This window comes from Diabrotica virgifera, chromosome 10, assembly GCF_917563875.1.
Source record: "Diabrotica virgifera virgifera chromosome 10, PGI_DIABVI_V3a".
Classification (NCBI taxonomy): domain Eukaryota; kingdom Metazoa; phylum Arthropoda; class Insecta; order Coleoptera; family Chrysomelidae; genus Diabrotica; species Diabrotica virgifera.
In genome coordinates this window covers 34,707,439-34,728,167 of record NC_065452.1, presented here as the reverse complement: position 1 = coordinate 34,728,167, position 20,729 = coordinate 34,707,439, and the positions used below count along the sequence as shown (strand labels likewise).

Sequence of the window (20,729 nt, the reverse complement as noted above, 5' to 3'; positions counted from 1 at the left end):
CTAAATTGATCCGTTTGACCAAAAAACGAAAATACATTTTGATATGCAAATTGAAGTCTGGCAACAACGCGCAACTCAAAAATCTAAAGATTAAAAAAGTAGGTATGTAGGTCAGTTGCATCTGGTAGGTAAAATAATGTAAATAGCAACCAAACCCATATCCATTATTTTGCAGGTAGGTACCTACGACGTCAACAACCCCAAAAATCACCTTAAAGTAAATAAACAAGGGGTTATTCGGTTAAATTTCCACAGTCACAGCAAGTTCTTCTAGGCTACGTTGCCATGTCATTCAAATTTATGAAAATAAAAATTCACTTATATGGAGAACAATGTAATTTTTTTTTGGAAACGGTTAACTTTAGAAAAAAATGTTATAGGAATTTTTTGTTCTAAATTGTGTATTATATCCATACCTTAAAGGAACGCACTATTCTCGGGCACACCCTGTATAGATCGCATCGAACATCGCGGCGAGATACGAGTCGAGATGCCTGGCGAGATGCGAGGCTTCACTATACACGGTGTATCATTAAAAACGTCGAATCTCTGAGTTGTAGATTCTAGACCTCAAGATATTAAGATTTAACACAGATCAATTAAATAAAATATGGCTCCTTACTGAGTTACAGGGTGTTTTATTTAAAAATTGAAAAACTATTTTTACCCAGTACTTTAAAACTATTTGACGTATCCTTATCATACTTGGCAGAAAGTGTGGCTACTAAATTATCATAAATAAACGTTTCTAGCTACTACCAGAGGCGTACGATAGGGGATAGTGCATGGTTGACCCTTCTCAAATTCTACGCCACTGGGGGAATTACTATTTTAGCGCAATTTTTAGATTCTCCAATACTTTCTATGTAAATAATAGACTCTTTATTTGTAACGATAAAGTCATTAGTTTTCGAGATATTTGTTAAGTTAAATTTAGTTAAGTTAAAAATGAAACGGCACGGTTATTTTGATTAATTTATTGTGTCGCTTTATTTTTAATTTCAAATATCTCGAAAACTAATAATTTTATCGATACTAATGAAGAGTATATTATTTACATAAAAAGTATTGGAAACTCTAAAAATTAGAATAAAATAGCAATTCCGTCAGTGGCGTAGAATTTGGGAAGGGTCAACCAGTCACTTTCCCCTTTCGCACGTCTCTGGTATTCGCCAGAAACGATTATTTAACATAATTTAGTAGGGTGTACAGTACCTAGACTTTCTGCCAAGTATGATAAGGATACGTCAAATAGTTTTAAAGTACTAGGTACAAACAGTTTTTAAATGAGGCCTATAGAATCAAAACCTGCTAAATACATATGTTGAAATTTTGTCAGGAGGTTAAAAAAACGTTAAAAATGTGAATTTTCCAAAAATATCCGGCATTTCTCAATCAAAGGGACATCAATAAATATCATAGAATGGCACACCAATTTGTCATTTTTCTGCATGTCCCTTACATCTCAAAAATTTGTACTTTTAGTTTGGATTTAGCAGAACGAAAAATTTGGATTTAGCAGGTTTTCGATTCTGATGGGCTCAAATATTAATCATATGAATCATATCATAAATTAATAAAAAAGAAACGGTGCCGTTTCATTTTTAAGTTCAAATATCTCGAAAACTAATGAATTTATCGTTACCAATGAAGAGTATATTATTCACATAGAAAGTATTGCAGAATCTAAAAATTGCGCTAAAATGGTAATTCCCACAGTGGCGTAGAATTTGGAAAGGGTTAACCGTTCACTATCCCCTGTCGTACGCCTCTAGTAGTAGCTATAGACGTTTATTTATCATAATTTAGTAGGGTGTATAGCCACACTTTCTGATAAGTATGATAAGGAAATGTCAAATAGTTTTAAAGTACTTAAAAGTACGTAAAAATAATTTTAAAATCATTAAATAAAACACCCTGTAACTCAGTAAGGAGCTACATTTTATATAAGTGATTTGGGTTAAATCTTAATAATTTGAGGTATAGAATCTACAACTCAGAGATTGGACATTCTTAATGATATAATGATACACCCTGTATTTCTACACTTTTATTAAAGTTAACTTACGGTGGACTGCAATGCATTTTCGATCATAAAATATTCTGGATTTTGAGGCGTTAACTTGTTAGCTATAAGTGAAGCCTTGTAATTTATAAGTCCAACTCTATCTCTCTGATTAATATAATGTTGAATGACAAACTTATGACAGTTCAATTTTTGCGCCAACAACAGACTTCTCTCAGTATTATTTATATATGGTAAGTACTGTTCCAGTACATCTTTAGGGGGATTGTGCTTGCTTAATCCATATACAAACAGTTCAGTTGGAATGACTGTTTTCAAAGAATGCTTTTTTGTTAGCCAGTTCTGAAACAAATAATATATTTTTATCAAACAGGAAAAAAATAAAAATTTAATAAAACCAAAAAAAAAAACCAGAAACGCAGAGATGTCGGACATCCTGTTTATATGTGTTTTATTGACTTTGAGAAGGTTTTGATCGAGTTAAACATATTGAAATGATTGTCATTCTTCAGCAGGTGGGTACAGATGATAACGCATTATTAAAAATCTTTATTGATATCAACGTGCAAACATCAGGATTAACCGTGACACTTCTGGAGAGCTTCAAATACGAAGATGAGTAAGGTAGGACTGCATTTTGTCCCCACTAGTATTTAACATCTATTCTAAAATCGCTTTCAATCAAGCAGTGGATAATGTTCAATGTGGTATCAAAATGAATGGCGTCAATATTAATAATTTGAGATACGCTGATGACACGGTGTTAATTGCAAGCAGTTACGAAGAACTTAAACATTTGATTAATAGGATTACCACAACGTGTGATGAATATGGATTCAGACTAAACATCGCAAAGACAAAGGTAATTGTTTTCAGTAAAACGCCAATACAACCGAAGCGGAAGTGGTAACAGCTTATGGTGTACAACTGGAGAGAACTAACAGTATCACCTATCTTGGTTGTAATCTAAATGAGAACTGGGACATGGGCAAAGAAATTAGAATATGTATAGACAAGGCCAGAGATGCATTCTTTAAGATAACGAAACTGTTATGTGAAAACAATATTACTTTGAGTCTGAAAATTAGATTAGTGAGATTTTATGTGTTCTCTATTCTTTTGTATGGTGTCGAAGGTTAAACCAAGTTAAACTTTAACGGATACACTTCTCAAGAAACTGGAAGCCTTTAAAATCTAGGTGTATCGGAGAATCCTACGAATAAGTTGGTTGGATAGAGTTCGTAACGAAGTTGTTTTGCATTGGATGGAAAAAGTTACGGAAGAAGACAGAACAGTTAAAAATCGCCAACTTGAATATTTTTGCCATAATATGCGACACCGAGAGAGATATAATATACTCTATTTAATAATACAAGGCAAAGTAGACGAAAGAAGAGGGGCCAGGTCGAAGAAGAACGCCATGGCTTAGAAACCTGAGAGAATGGTTTAACAGATCCTCTGCATCCCTTCGCCGAGCTGCCGTCAACAACATGGCACATAAAGAATAAAAATAATTTAAAAATCATAAAAGTGAAAAGACAAAAACAAGAAAGGAACAGAAGAGAAAAGCCGAAGGACAGTTAGCAATATGGAATGTCAGAGGAACCTTTTATGAAGGTGCTCTAAAGGAACTAGTCAATAAGACAAGGCAGTATAAAATCGATTTAATTGCTTTGCAAGAGAAAACAATTAGGTTCGGAACTAACTGAAATAGTAAGAAATCTATACATATAAATTCATCACCATTACAAATAAGTAAATAAGAGATGGAAGAAATAACCAAATCTCTGAAAAATGGAAAAGCTCCTGGTCCTGGTGACATCCCTGCAGAATTAGTGAAAGCCGGCACAGACAAACTCCAGGAACAGCTAAGAAATCTTTTTCAAGACTGCTTAACTGGTGCCAAATTAACAAAAGAATGGAAATTATCTGTCATGTCAACTATCCACAAAAAGGGCACCAAGAATCAGTGTAAAAATTACAGAGGAATTACGGTAAACAGCACAATAATAAGGATGTATGGGAAACTTGTAAAGAACAAAAAGAAAATGACTATAGACATTACGAAGCAGAGGAGTAAGCTGGCTTTAGAGTAGGGCAGTCCACAGTAGACCACTTGTACTCTATTCATCATCATCATGGCATCTACACTCCTAGCGGAGTGATTGCCGCCCTCTTTGGGCTCTTCCGATTCGTTTGTCGCGGTGAATCAATCCGCTTTAACATTCTCGTTTTACAATTGGTTGTGTGACTTGGCATCTTCTACAATTTTCCTCCATTCGTTCCTGTTTTTGCTTCTGGTTACCCATTCTCTGACTCCCATCTTCTTAAGGTCCTCCACTATCTGGTTCTCCCATCTAGTTTTGGGTCTTCCTCGTGGTCTGCCTGATACAGGTCTCCATTTGGAAATATTCTTAATAACGGCTTCTGGATTCCTCCTTTCTATATGTCCATCCATCTGAGTCTCTGTGCCTTGATAAATCTGACGATGTCTTCTCCTTTCAGAAGTTCCCTTACTTCGTGGTTCATGAGTTTTCCAAATTCATTATTACCTAAGTTTAGTGGTCCTGCTATCCTCCGAATTATTTTCCTTTCTAGGATCCTCAATCTTTCTTCCTCTTTCTGTGTCAGACACATTACTTCAGCACCATATGTGATTACTAGTCTAATTGCTGCTTTGTAAATTTTCAGTTTTGTATTCTGAGTAAGCTTCTTATCTTTGAGGAAGTTACTGTATTTCCAGTAAGTTCTGTTACCTGCCTAGATTCTTTCATTAATTTCGATACTTCTATCATTAGTTCCATTAACTGAGACTCCAAGATATTTAAAATGTTCTACCCTTTCAAATTCATATTCACCAATATTTAAGCTTATCATATTAACTGGGTTTTTTCTTGAGCATATTAGGTATTTTGTTTTGTTTTGATTTATTTCTAAACCCCTTTTGAATGCTTCTTTGCATAACTTCGTAAATTCTTCCTTTAAACAGTTTAAACTGTTTAGGTTTCTGCTAATTAATGCTATGTCGTCAGCATACGCCACAAGTTGCGACGTCGATGTTATAATCGTACCTTTTATTTCTGTAGCTCTCATTGTTCCTTCTATAGCGACATTAAATAGTGACGTTGATAAGAGAGTCGCCTTGTCGTATTCCACTTGTTATTTCTATATTTTTGGTGATTCCGTTATCTGTAACTATTCCTGCAGTCGATCCTTTCATTGTCATTTTCGTAAGCTTTATAAGTTTCATTGGTATATCTAGGTTTTTCATGTCTTCTATTAGGTCGGGTCTTGTTAAGCTGTCAAAGGCTTGCTTGAAGTCTATGAAAAGGATGTGTAAGTCGATACTGTGACTGTATGATTATGTGAACTGCGTCTATTGTTGACCTTCCCTCCCTAAATCCGTGCTGGTAGTCTCCTATTTTAGTTTCAATGTGTTTTGAGAGTTTTTGTCTGATTAATGATGTGAATAACTATCCGATGTAGTAAATGCTATTAAATGAATTGTACATTTTAGGAGACGCAAATGGGAGAGTAGGAAGAGAGCAGAATCACTCTGTAGTGGGGAGATATGGCGAAGAAACACTGAACGAAAACGGTACTCGTCTGAGAGATTTTTGCCAATTCCGATCGCTAAAAATAATGAATGGGTTCTTCTCACACAAAAATATCCACAAATTCACATGGACGCAACCTACAAAAAAACTACGGTCAATAATTGACTACATAATCCAAAGAGAAAGCTCTAGACTGAAGACTACAGACGTGAGGGTATACCGGGGACCAGAATGTGGATCCGATCACCACCTGTTGGTAGCCAGCATAAGAATAACTTACCGGTCAACAAATACAAAAAGGCTAAAAAAGACGAAGGAACTAACATTTCAGAAAAGTGTTATAAGTTGGAAAGCTTAAAACACGAATCGACCAAATTTTTGTATAAGTTGAGACTGGCCTTAAAATTAAGATTAATAGAAAGTAACACCGATAACACCGAAAAGTTGTACCAGCAAATAAAAGAAAGCATACACGCAGCAGCAAAGGAAGCGTTAGGATATTTGGAAAAGATGATAAACAAAATCCAGAATGGTGGTCAGAGAAACTAAAAGGTTTAGTAGATAACAAGAAGACAGCATACCAAAAATGGCTACAGACACAGGACTTACAAGATCAAAGAGTATACGCACAACTAAACAGAGAAGTGAAAAGAGAAGTAATAAGGAGTAAAAATGACACATGGGAAAGAAAGTGCGAAGAGGTGGAAAGACACATAGGCGGATCCAAAGTAGCTGAAGCATGGAAAACGATAAAAAATATCAGAAAAGAAAATAAAGGGCAGAGTAATTTAAATTTAATAACTACCAAAGAATGGGAAGATTACTATAAGATACTACTGAGGGAAACTAGACCCGAATTTGAGGTAAATCAAATGGAGATGCAGACGAATGTAAATGAACAAGTTAGAAGAATAACTACAGAAGAAATAAAAGAAGCCTTATTAGAATCAAAAAATGGGAAAGTATCAGGACCTGGAAATATCCCCATCGAACTGATAAAATATGGACCAGACATACTGCACGAAATACTGACGGAACTCTTCAACAAATGCATGTTGCAGGGAGAAAACATACCAGAAGACGGGAATTGTGCATACATTAGCTCGATTTACAAAAAAGGAGACAAGACGTTGTGCAAAAACTACAGAGGTATAAGTATAACCAGTGCAATGGGGAGGTTGTATGGCCGAGTATTAAAGAAAAGGGTGGAATTAGAAATTCAGGACATGGAAGAACAGAGTGGTTTTCGCGCCGGTAGATCGTGCGCAGATAACATATTCGTGATGCAACAAATAATAGAGAAAAGAAGAGCAAGGAATCTGTCTACTCACCTAACATTTATTGATCTGGAAAAAGCCTACGACACAGTACCTTTAAAGAAACTCTTTGACATTTTGACCACGATAGGCATAAGCGAAGCATATGTGCGAGCAATTCAAAATATGTATCAAAATCCGAAAAGCTGTATTAAGCAGGGAAAATCTATGTCGAAACCATTCCCTGTTACAAAAGGTTTAAGGCAAGGGTGCTGCTTATCGCCAACACTGTTTAAAATATACATCCAGAAAGCTCTGGAGCAATGGAGGAAAACAGTTGCTGGGATGGGAATAATGATTGAAGAAAACTGCTTAACAACTTTGTTTTTTGCTGCTGACCAAGTAATTCTTGCCAACGATGAACATGATATGGATTATATGCTAAGAAAGTTACAGATCGAATATGAAAAATGGGGCCTATGTATGAACATGGAGAAAACGGAATATTTGAGAATAGGAGAGGAAACCGAAGATCCGGAATTAAGAGTTAAGAAATATAAGGAAATGTAAGGAATATAGATATTTAGGAAGCATAATATCAGAAGAAGGAACTACAAAAAGAGACATACAGCATAGGATACAGCAAGGAAGGAAAGCAACTAGTATTTTAAATGGTCTACTATGGTCTAACAAGGTGAAGCTGAACACAAAGTTAACAATCTACAGAACAATTGTAGAACCTATTATAACTTATGGAGCAGAGTGTTGGCAACTCACAGGAAAGGAAAGGAAAAATATAGAAGTAGCGGAAATGGATTACTTACGTAGAGCATGCAGAGTATCTAGATTAGAACATGTAACAAATGAGGAAATAAGACGACGGACAAATAGTTTATATTCCACGGTTGACCATATAGAAACAAAGAAATTGCTATGGTATGGCCATGTTATGAGGATGTCAGAGGAAAGATGGCCAAAAAGAGCATTAAATTACACACCCATAAATAGAAGAAGAAGAGGAAGGCCTACAGAAACATGGAAGAAAGGCATAGAACAGTCTATGGCAGATAGAGCTATTGACGAAAACGAATGGGTGGATAGAAAACGATGGCGGGCGAAATGTGGGATGCGGAGGAGACCGTAGGAACCCCACTACTATATATATATATATATATATATATATATATATATATATATATATATATATATATATATATATATATATATATATATATATAATGATGTGAATATTTTGTAGCAGCTGTTTAACAGTGTTACTCCTCTATAGTTGTTACATTTTGTGGTGTCCCCTTTCTTAAGAATCGGAAATATCCATCCAGTTTTCCATTCTTCGGGAATTCTTTCTTCTTCCCAAATCCTTATTACTAGGTCGTATATTTTCCGTTGTAGTTCTTCTCCGCCTCGTTTTATTAGCTCATTTGGGATTTCATCTGGGCCTGCTGCTCTCTTTTGTTTTAGATTTCTTATCACATGTAAAAAGTCCTCATATGACGGCTTTTCGATTTCGATTTCATCAAGGTCTGTTTCCTCTGTATATTCGAGAGAACTTTCTCTCGCCTTAAATAACTCTCCGTAGTATTTCTCCCATATTTTGGCATCAATCTTAACTGTGGGTTTCTTCTTGTTTTGTGATTTTATATATTTGTAAAGCTTTACATTATTCTTGCTATTTACTTCCAACTTTTCTATAATTTCATCAATCCATATCTTTTTTTATTTGTACAGCATTTGTCTGAGTCTTTCTTTTTTCTCCTGTACTCTTCCAGATCTTCTTCTCTACCTGTCTTCAGCCATTTCTTTCGAGCTAGGTTTTTTCCTGGTTGCTGTTTCGCAGTCTTCGTCATACCACTCTTTTTGCCTTTTTATTTCTTTGTATCTTATTACTTTTTCTGCTGCTATCGAAATGTGGCCTTTTATTTCTTTCCACGTTTCTTCTATGTTATTAGGGTTCGAAACTTTTAAATTTGCTTCAAACTCTTTAGAATAATCTTTCTGAACAGTATCCGAATCTAGCTTCCTTACGTTCCAATTTTTTCTTTTCGTGAATTTCTTTGTGTCTTTAATTATTTTCATTTCCATATTTCCTATTACTAGGAAGTGGTCAGAATCTGCATTTGCACAACGATACGACCTGACATCTTGGATTGTTCTCCTCCACTTTTTTGAAATCAAAATATGATCGATTTGATTACCCTCCCTTGATCCTGGTGTTAGCCATGTTGCCTTATGTTCTTTTTTGTGTTTGAAGTGTGTGCTCATTATAAATGTGTATGTTGCTGCTGCTAGGTTACAAAGCATTCTCCCATTAGTATTCGTAGTTGTGTGGAGAGTTTCCTTACCAGCTACGTCCTTATTTATATCTTCCTTTCCTATCATTGCGTTGAAATCACCTAGTAAAATTAATATGTCATTCTTGGGTATATTTTCATATATCTCTTTGAGTTTCTCGTAAAAATCGTTTTTGTCTTCCTCATTCGCATTCTCGGTGGGAGCATATGCATTAAAGAATGTTAAGTTAGATTGCTTGTTCTTTATTCTGACATAAGATAATCTTCCACATATTGCTTTGAAATCTATCACTTCTTCTTCTTGCAGTACCGTCTCCTATCGGAGGTTGGCTACCATCACAGCAATCTTAACTTTGTTGACTGCAGCTCTGAACAACTGTATTGAACTGCACCCATAACACTCCCTTAAATTTCGCAACCAGGAAATCCTCCTACGTCCCACATTTCTCTTTCCCGAGATTTTTCCTTGGATTATGAGTCTTAGCAGAGAGTACTTTTCTCCTCTCATTATGTGGCCTAGATACTAGATATTCCAGTTTTTTCGTTTGTATGGTTTTTATGACTTCGCATTCCTTCCTCATCTTCAGCAAAACATCTTGATTTGTTACTCTTTCTGTCCATGGTATTTTCCACATTCTCCTGTAACACCACATCTCGAATGCCTCAATGTTTTTGATGTTTATCTTTTTAAGTGTCCAAGCTTCCATGCCGTACAGCAGAACGGAGAAAACATAGCATCTTAACATTCTCGTTCTTAAGTTTATATTTATGTCCCGGCTACATAGGAACTTTTTCATTTTGACAAACGATTGTCTCGCTATCTCAATTCGCCTCTTGATTTCTCTTGTCTGGAAGAAGAAAAAGGGGACTCTGGAAAGATCGGAAAGGAAAATATTGAGAAGCATTTTCGAAGAAAGACAGAAAACAGGTGGGAAAGAAAAAGTAATAACGCATTAATAGCTTTGTACAAAGAAACTACTATCACCAGGTTCGCCAAGTGACAAAGGATCAGATGGTTAGAACATGTAAAAAGAATGGCAGGGAACAAACTGCTTAAACTAGTTATGATCAGAAAACTAATCGATCCCAAAAGATGAGGTAGACTCAGAAGGAGGTGGATTAATAAAGTGAAGAAAGACCTTAAACATGTGAAGGTGAAGGACTAGAAAAGGAAAGCACAAAATAGAAGTGAGTGGAAAAATATTGTTCATCGGATCCTTCAGAGTAGTTACGAATTTTATATAAATAAAATAAGAACTGAAAATAAAACTATATATACTTACCGGCTTCATAAAAAAATCGTTTAGCTGTGGCCACATCCCCTTGGATGCCAAAACATTCATTACAGTCCACTCAAAAGCAAAGTCATCAATTTTCAGTCTTTTTTTAAATTCAAATATAACTTCTACAGCGTTTTTATTTACATCCCACTCTTTTTTACATAAAACGGCTAACTGTTCTATAACAGACTCACAATTTTCATTTTTTTCAATTTGCCATCCTAAAAATAAGATATTCATTAGATTATAATGTATCTGGGACAAAAATAATAATATACTAGTGTAAGAAAAATGTATAAATACATTCAATACCAACAATCAGCCAATCGCGTCCACTGCTGGGCATAGCAGTGAGCCGCTTATAGCCAGTTTCCCGCTATTCTTTTTATGTCGTCGGCTACTCTGTTTTTTGAAACATAGTTTTAAGCGAATGTATCAACGAAACTGTATCTTGTAAGTTGTCTGCGATTAATACAACGACATCTGCAAACCTCAGCTGATTTAATCTTTTTCCATCTACAGGGTGCATGGTAAAGAATGGGCCATAGCTTAACCTTAGATTCCTGAGGTTAAAATAGGTCGATTTAAGCTAACTTACTTTAGTATAAATAATAATATAATATCGTATGGCATTTTTGCCGGGGAGATCCTTTCGGATAGTTCCAGCGCCAATTACATCTTTAACCCTGTTTCAAGTAACTAGTGTCGATGTACACTAGCCCAGGGGGACCGACGGCTTAACGTACTCTCCGAGGCACGGTGAGACGGCTCGTGTCATTATTGGAAATGAAAATGGTTTGTCTTTGGCAGGGATCGAACCCACGTCTACTGGCGTATGAGGCCAGCGTTTATGCCGTTACCCACGGCCGCTCACAACTTACTTACTTACTTACTTTAGTACAAAAGTTGATAATAACCGAAATACAGGGTGTCAAAGTTAAACTTTCATTTTATTTATTTTTGAATATTTCCTGACAGGCATGTGATAACAACACGAAGTGCTTACATTTGGTAAGTGGTGCTGGTACTGTATACCCTAAACAAACAAACTAAACTAAACAAACGTTTCTGGCTACTACCAGAGGCGTACGACGGGGGACGTGAATGGTTGACCATTCTCAAATTCTACACCACTGGCGGAATTGCTATTTTAGTGCAATTGTTTGATTGTCCAATACTATCTATGTAAATAACATACTCTTTATTCGTAACGATAAGGCCATTAGTTTTCGAGATATTTGAAGCTGAAAACGAAGAAGTATAATATATTAATCAAAATAAGTGTGCCTTTTCATTTTTAACTTCAAATATCACGAAAACTAATGACTCTATCGTTACAAACAAAGAATATGTTATTTGCACAGAAAAGTATTGGAGAACATAAAAATTATGTTAAAATAGCAGTTTCATCAGTGGCGCAGAATTTGGGAAGGGTTAACCATTCACTTTCCCCTATCGTACGCCTCTGGTAGTACCCAGAAACGATTATTTAATATAATTTAGTAGGGTGTACAGAACTTTAAGAAGTAGGTACGTGTGACCGGTACTATAAAACTATTTGACGTATCCTTATGATACTTGGCAGAAAGTGTAGGTACTGGTACTATACACCCTGCTAAATTATGTTAAATAATCGTTTCTGGCTACTACCAGAGGCGTACGACAGGAGAAAGTGAAGGGTTGACCCTTCCCAAATGCTACGCCACTGATGAAACTGCTATTTTAGCATAATTTTTAGATTCTCCCAATACTTTCTATGCAAATAACATACGATAAAGTAACGATAAAGTCATTAGTTTTCGCGATATTTGAAGTTAAAAATGAAAAGGCACACTTATTTTGATTAATGTATTGTGCTCCTTCGTTTTTAGCTTCACATAACTCGAAAACTAATGGCTTTATCGTTACGAATGAAGAGTATATTATTTACATAGAAAGTATTGGAGAATCAAAAATTTGCACTAAAATATAAATTCCGCCAGTGGCGTAGAATTTCGGAAGGGTCAACCATTCACGTTCCCCCGTCGTACGCCTCTGGTAGTAGCCAGAAACGTGTGTTTAACATAATTTAGTGGGTTTATAGTACAAGCACCACTTACCAAATTTCGTGTTGTTGTCTTATGTCTGTCAGGAAATATTCAAAAATAAATAAAATAAAAGTTTACCTTTGACACCTTGTATTTCGGTTATTATCAACTTTTGTACTAAGGTAAGTTAGCTTAAATCCACCTATTTTAACCTCAGGAATCTAAGGTTAAGCTATGGCCCATTTTTTACCAAACACCCTGTATATTGATGACCATAACATGCCATTGAATGTTCTTAAATATTGACTCTAGACCTGTAAAATATTGTCTCATTGTCTTACTCCTCGCCCTACTAAGCTGAATTTTTCTGACTTCTTGTAGTCGTATACTTGATGTAGCGTTCTCATACATGTTTTTGATTGTGACATATACCTGTAATCTATTCGGCTTTGCTTTAGTGCTTCCAGTTCTGTTTCAAACTCTAAAGAATCAAAAGTCTTCTAGTAATCGACAAATGCAAGAACCAGTGGTATGTTGTGCTCGATGCATTTTTCAAATATCTTTATGGTATGCAAAGGGTCATTTGTGCCATATCATACTTAGTCCAGAGAAATAAGGTTTTTGTCGGGACACTTGAGCAGCCAGGTTGCAAATGGATTTTTTGGGTACTATATATACCTAATACATTATAAATACAAAAATGCCCGTCACAGTTCGGACGAGAAACTTAGTTATTAACAAATAAGGGTCAAAAATAGCAGTTTTTTCGTTTAAATCGCTACAGGTAAAAATAGGGTAATTAAATATCTTATTTATAATATGCTTCTTTTTGTAGATGAGCCAATGTTTAAAATGGCACTTTTTGAATTTTGGTCCGATCCTTTTTTGTTTCGGAAAGTGCAAAATAGGACTAAAATTTCAAAAATAAAAAATGTACTATAACTTTTGCGAAAATGGCCTTAAGACTTTCATATTGCACGAAAAGTTGAGTCAAACATTTCATATATTACACAAAAATTTTTAAGACGATTCGTCAATTGTTTTAAATTTTATTCAATTTGTTTATTCGCAATGTTATTGTTCAGAAAATAATAATGACATAGCAATTCTGTGGAAACCAAAGGCAAGAATAATAGTTATATTTTTAAAGTATTGAAAAAATCATTAAAAAGTAGTTTTTATCACTACGAAAAAAGTTTAGTAAAATAGAGTCATTTTTGGCTTCTAAACAATTTGAATAACTTTGTTAATATTGACTATAGAGTACATCTACTTTAAGATTTCAAAAGCTGGTATTTTTATACGAATTTTCAGAAAAAAACTTTTTGCCTAGGTTAATTAGGTTCAAAGTTAGCCACTTTTATTATTTAATTCGCAGTTGCTTCTATATACATCAAATTCTCCTGTAACAGTGTTAGTTACCATACTACTCCGAAACGGCTTGGCCAATTTTTATAAAATTTTACACGTTCATCCTGTAGGACGTTGAAAAGGTTTTAATCTATTTTTTATACCCATAAGTTATAAGGGGGGTTGCCCCCTGATATTTTTTTTTTATTTTTTTGGACACAATTATCTACCTTAATTTTATATGATGTAGAATTAAAAAATACATACAAATCTTAATTTTCACTCTTCTATCACCAAGCCCTATTTGTTAATAGCCATCTATATATTTACATCTATAAAATTCTCTTGTCACAGTGTTAGTTTCTATACCCTTCCGAGACCGCTTGACCGATTTTTATGAAATTATATATGTATATTCGGTAGGTCTTAGAATCGGTCGTAATCTATTTTTCATATCCCTGAGTGATAAATCGGTCGTAATCTATTTTTCATATCCCTGAGTACATACAAATTAAAAAAATTATGATCAAAATCCATCAACAATTTCCAGCGATATTAATAGCAGCATATGTTTACAGAATCAGTTTCATTTTTTGAGTGCACGTATTTTAGTAATTCCCCTCCACCGACCACGAATTAATTCCGTTCGGACGCCATTTTTAAAGCTTTATTAACCACTCTGTTGAGGTTCAAAGTTTACTCAAACTTTTACAGATAACCTATACTATATATCTTTAACTTCAAAATGGCTCTAGTTAGGTTGCTTAATTGTTATAAACAAAGTAGCCGTCAATTAAATAAAAAAAAAGTGGCTAACTTTGACCGTAATTAAACTAGGCGAAAAGTTTTTCTTTGAAAATTCGTAAAAAATACCAGTTTTTAAAATTCCATTGTAGTTTTAGTCTACAGTCAATATTAACATAGTTATTCAAATTGTTTATAAGCCAAAAATGACTTTATTTTAGTAAAATGTTTTCTGAGTGATAAAAATGACTTTTTAATGATTTTTTTAAATGCGTTGAAAATATGACTATTTTTTAACTATTTAGAATGGGAAATAAGCCACAATATTATTAAAAAATGATTTTTTTATGTAAGTTTATATTTTTACTCATTACAGTAAGTCACCACATTTTTATGGAGTACCGAAAATTCATAAAGCGAACATACCACTTAGACCCATTTGTAGTACCATCAGTTCTCCTTGTAGTGAACTATCAAAATTTTTATTAAACATTATAAAACCATTTGCTAATAATGATGACACATTTATAAAAAATACAAAACATTTTGTAAACAAATTATCAACTATTGAGTTTAATCCAAATAATATTTTAGTAAGTTTTGACATAAACAGTTTATTTACAAATGTGCCATTAGATAAAACTTTAAACATAATCAAAACGAAATTAGAGAATGATGATACATTGACAACTAGGACAAAACTAAATGTATCAGCTATAATGGAGTTATTGACATTATGTACTAATAATACCTATTTTCAACTAAATAATGAATTTTATAAACAAAATTTTGGTCTAGCAATGGGCTCCTCTTTATCTCCATTATTGGCTAATATATTTATGGAGGAGTTCGAAACTAATATCATTTCTAAACAAAATTTAAAACCCACTGTATGGTGGAGATATGTAGATGATGTGTTTTCAATATGGCCTCATAGATCAGAATTGTTGGATACATTCCTGAATATTATAAACGATCAAGAAGAGACAATAAAATTTACAATGGAAAAGGAATATAATAACACCCTGCCTTTCCTCGATGTTTTAGTCTTAAAGAAGGATACTGGATATGAGACTCAAGTGTATAGAAAACCAACACATACCAACAGATATCTCAATTACAAATCAAATCACAACATCAACGTTAAAAAGGGAATCATAAAATCCTTATATGATAGAACCAAAATTACTTGTTCTAACGAGAATTCCTTTTTAGAAGAAAAACAATTCTTAACATCTGTTTTATTAAAAAATGATTATCCTTTATCGTTTATAAATAAGGAATTGTCAAGATTGGATCGAATGGAACAGAACAACATAGAACGGGATCCTACAACATTCACAAGAAATAATACGAGGAAAATATCAATACCATACATAAAAGGACTATCCGAGAAACTTAAAACAATTGGAAATAAATTCAACATTTCAACAACATTCAAAACAACCAACACATTGAGATCTATTCTATCTAAAACTAAACCTAACAATGAACAAGAAAGGACAAAGAATTGTATTTATAAAATACCTTGTGAATGCGAACAGTTTTATATAGGTGAAACATCAAGACCATTAAACGTTAGAATAAGTGAACATCAATCTTATATTAAAAATAGAGAATTTGATAGATCTCAAATATGTCAACATGCATGGGATAATGAACATAGAGTTCAGTGGAGAGATTCAAGTATAGTCCTGAAAGAAACAGATAGTAAAAAGAGAAAAATCAAAGAAGCGGCTCTAATTATGCTAAACGAAACCAATTGTGTCGCAAATTCCTCGGTGGAATGCAGTAGGATGTGGATACCCATACTGAAAGAGGAAGTCAATAGAAAGAAAATACCACAATTAGTAAGTCAATAGTCGAGTTAGTACATATTTTATATTTTAGTATTACTTATATACCCATGTATTATTGATATTATTTATAATTTAAACAAAATTATAGTAAAGTCAGAATTTGGTATTAATTTTGAGAATAAATTAAATGTAAGACCAAATACTTACGATGTCGGGATAGTATCACGAGGTTTTTCCTGGTTTTCCCTCGTGATTTACTATGAGATCTCTAAGGCGAGAATTTTAATGTCACCGTTGCATGTGGTTGTCTTTTTAAAGGCAGATCACATGCTATGATATTTTTTTTTTTTTTTTTTTTTTTTTTTTTTTTTTGTGACGGATATTCTTGAGTTGGGGTTGATTTCATGTAATCGAATGAACTATCTTTCAGTAAAGTCGTCCCAGGAACGCAACTCATAAATATTGGCAATATCATTTTAAAGTCTTCTACTTTAAAATGTATCATATGTATCTGAATTGCCGATATAAATGAGTCAAATTAAATAAATTATTAGAAGAATTTTTTTTTTTTACTAAGCAACAACATTTTTGTTTATATTAATAGTATTTTGTATTTTGACAACGGCACCCGATTTGGGCGTCGAAACGTTAATAAAAAATCATTTTTTAATAATATTGTGGCTTATTTCCCATTCTAAATAGTTAAAATTGTAAAAATGCCACAAGAAAATAGCTTCAGAACATGACTATTTTTCTTTCATGTTGTTTTCACAGAATTGCTGTATCATTATTATTTTCTGAATAATAACATTGCGAAAAAAAGCTCTTTGAGATAAACAAATTGAATAAAATTTAAACTAATTGACGCATCGTCTTAAAAATTTTTGTGCATTGTATGGACTGTTTGACTCAACTTTTCATGCAATATGAAAGTCCTAAATTAATTTTCGCAAAAGTTATAGCAATTTTTTATTTTCAAAATTTTAGTTTTATTTTGCAATATCCGAAGCAACAAATAATCGGACCAAAATTCAAAAAACGCTATTTTAAACCTTGGCTCATCTACCAAAAGAAAAATATCATAAATGAGACATTTAATTACCCTATTTTTACCTGTAGCGATTTAAACGAAAAAACTCTCATTTTTGACCCTTATTTGTTAATAACTAAATTTCTCGTCCAAACTGTGACGGGCATTTTTGTATTTATAATGTATTAGGTATATAGGGTGAGGCAGATAAAGGGCCTATTAGAAATATCTCGAGAACTAAAGGCAACAGAATCATGAAAATTGGAATGAAGGGGTTTTGAAGAGTGATCTATTTAATGAAAATATTTTCATCTATTTTCTACTTCCGGTTATACCGGAAGTTGCTCATAACTTCGTTTTTTTAAATGGGACACCCTGTATATTTTTACATTTTTGGATTTTTCTCGATGTCTCCTTTCTTAATATGTGAGGTTTTATATTATTATACAGGGTAGTTTAAAAGATAATTACGTGTTTTTATTAATTTCGTAGCAGATTTCACACCCTGTAGAATTATAGTACTTTGACATCAAAAACTCTATTTACGTTCATATGATTTTTAATATAGTCTACTATTGTTAAACATTATTAGTATAGCTATATATTGAATTTTAGTATACAGGGTTGGTCAAAACATGGAATGAATATTTTCTGAGTTTTCTTAAATGGAACACCCTGTATTTTAGTATTGTAATGAAATAATATTTTATGGTACTTTTTCATTTTATAAGCATTCCCTATACCTAACTGCTTTAATTTGTGAGTTATTGGTGATTCAAGCCAAACATTAATTGCAACAAAAAATACGTGAAATTTTATTAGGTTGGCCTTGAAAATATTCAGTCACAAATGATGTTTCGGAAATAAATACATATTTATCTAGACTGATCGTTAAAATTCCCAATAGTGGTTGAGCTACCAAAATAGTTACATAGTTAAGATTCTTGGTGCGATTAACAATTAAGCACAAATTAAAGCAGTTAGGTATAGGAAATGCTTAAGAAATAAAAAAGTACCATAAAATATCATTTCAATACAATACTAAAATACAGGGTGTTCCATTTAAGAAAACTCAGAAAATACTCATTCCGAGTTTCGATCAACCCTGTATACTAAAATTCAACAATTAGCTATACTAATAATTTCTGACAATAGTAGACTATATTAAAAATCATTTGAACATAAATAAAGTTTTTGATGTCAAACTACTTTAATTCTACAGGGTGTGAAATTTGCTACGCAATTAATAAAAGAACGTAATTATCTTTTAAACTACCCTGTATAACAATACAAAACTTCATATTTTAAAAAATAAGACTTCGAGTAGAATCCAAAAATGTAAAAATATATAGGGTGTCCCATTTAAAACAACGAAGTTATAGGCAACTTCCGGTATAACCGGAAGTAGCAAATAGATAAGAATATTTTCATTAAATAGATCACTCTTCAAAACCCCTTCGTGCCAATTTTCATGAGTCTGTTACCTTTAGTTCTCGAGATATTTCTAATAGGCCCTTTATCTGCCTCACCCTGTATAGTACCCAAAAAACCCATTTGCAACCTGGCTGCTCAAGTGTCCCGAACATGGTATATTTTTGCCTTATTTCCCTGGTGTAACTCTGAAGCCTACTTGTTCCTTGGGCTGATAGAAATCAAGTTTAAGTAGTCTCTTCGTTAAGATTTTTATAAAGAGTTTATGCATATGTGTCAATTCAGTACCTACCCACATGTAAACATTTATTAAACATTATCACCAGGCGATCGATGGTTCTTCTTCTTCTTGTAGTTCCTTCTCCTATCGGAGGTTGGCTATCATCACAGCTATCCGTACCTTATTGGCGGCTGCTCTGAAAAGATCTACTGAGCTGCAACTATACCACTCTCTTAAAATTCTCGGCCAGGAAATTCTTCTTCTACCTATGGATCCTTTCCCCTAAATATTCCAGCTTTCTTGTTTTGATGTTTCTTCATTTCCTTTAAAGCTGCTCTTACTTCTGACACTGTAATGGGTAGAAGTACTTCAGATCCCTGATTTATGAGAGTCCTTACTCCTGTCAGGAAATTGTCTTGTAGTCTTTGGCCGGTATAGATATCTTTATAAAGACCTCTATAAATATATTACTTGAAAGAAACAGAATGGATGCATGGTTATAAACGGAAATCAAAAAATAGATCAGTGTTGGGGCAAAAAAGGACAAAAGTAATACTGAATTCTTAATTTAAGAAAGTAGAAATGTGGCACCAATTGATGCCAAAATAGAAAAAAATGTTAAAATTGTAAATGCGTGTTAAAATCCATATCTGGTTATAATATATTATCAATATACCTACGTAATAGTTGTATATATGGATTATATTCTGCACTATCATCTTTGTTATACATTTTCTGTAGAGAATCCATGCCTAAACTATTTAAATGACCAAGTATAATGCTCTTACTCTTAGTACCACGTGCCATTAGGTAATAAAGTTGTTTCTAAAACAATAAATACTATATAATGTCGTCAAACAGATCATCTGCAAGAAAATGTCGAATTTAAAATCATTCATAAGTAAACATGCAGTTGATTAGACGTAAATTGTTTTCATCTAAAGCAGCCCATAAATTGCGTTATTGCTCGACGAGCAAGTCTGTTCGAACAAAAATGATTATTGCATCATTTTTGCAAGCGAGCAAGAACAACAGTTTTCAACCCACACACTTCCATTTTGCGTCATTTTTGTTCGAACTGATTTGCTCGTCGAACAATAACGCAATTTGTGGGCCACTTAAGAGTTAATAATTAAGTGTAGCCATGATTATTTTGTCACCAGTTTACAATCAATAGTTGGTCTAAAAATATATCTTTTTGATGTGCTATCTAGCCTTTTTGAACCTGCTTTTCTTCTTTCTGGGTGACTGCATTCAATAGAAAAAGAGAAAATAACACTAAACTATATGTCAGAAATCCACAGCAACCAGGGAAAAAATCTAGTACGAAATAAATGGCTGAAGACAGGTAGAGAAGACGACTTGGAAGAGTATAGGAGAAAAAAGAAAGACTGAAACAAATGCTGGACAAATAAAAAGGGATGGATTGATGAACTAGAAGAGTTCGAAGTAAATAGCAAGATTAATATAAAGCTAAATATACACAACCAACACCTAGGATTGATGCCAAAATATGGCAGAGATAGAACTTATGAATGCATAGAAGAAACATACCTTGACGATAAAAATAAAATCGAAAATCGGTCGTATGAGGATTTTTTACGTGTGATGAAGAAATCTAAAACAAAAGAAAGCAGCAGGCCCAGACGAAATCCCAAACTAGCTAATAAAATTAGGTGGAGAAGAACTGCAACGGAAAA

The 20,729-nt window shown here is 33.5% G+C and overlaps 1 protein-coding gene across 3 annotated transcripts in view; it reads right to left on the bottom strand.

Moving 5' to 3' along the window:
• Nucleotides 1–20,729, bottom strand: part of LOC126878471 (spermatogenesis-defective protein 39 homolog) — a 58,929-nt gene that overhangs the window by 6,634 nt on the left and 31,566 nt on the right. For 2 of the 3 annotated variants that reach the window (XM_050641217.1, XM_050641215.1), the window contains 3 exons: nucleotides 19,710–19,854; nucleotides 10,432–10,649; nucleotides 2,069–2,368 (listed from right to left, as the gene is read on the bottom strand). In XM_050641217.1, the coding sequence (XP_050497174.1) occupies nucleotides 2,069–2,368; nucleotides 10,432–10,649; nucleotides 19,710–19,854 (663 nt within the window). The remainder of the gene's footprint in view (nucleotides 1–2,068; nucleotides 2,369–10,431; nucleotides 10,650–19,709; nucleotides 19,855–20,729) is intronic. The other variant, XM_050641216.1, reaches the window with a different exon arrangement.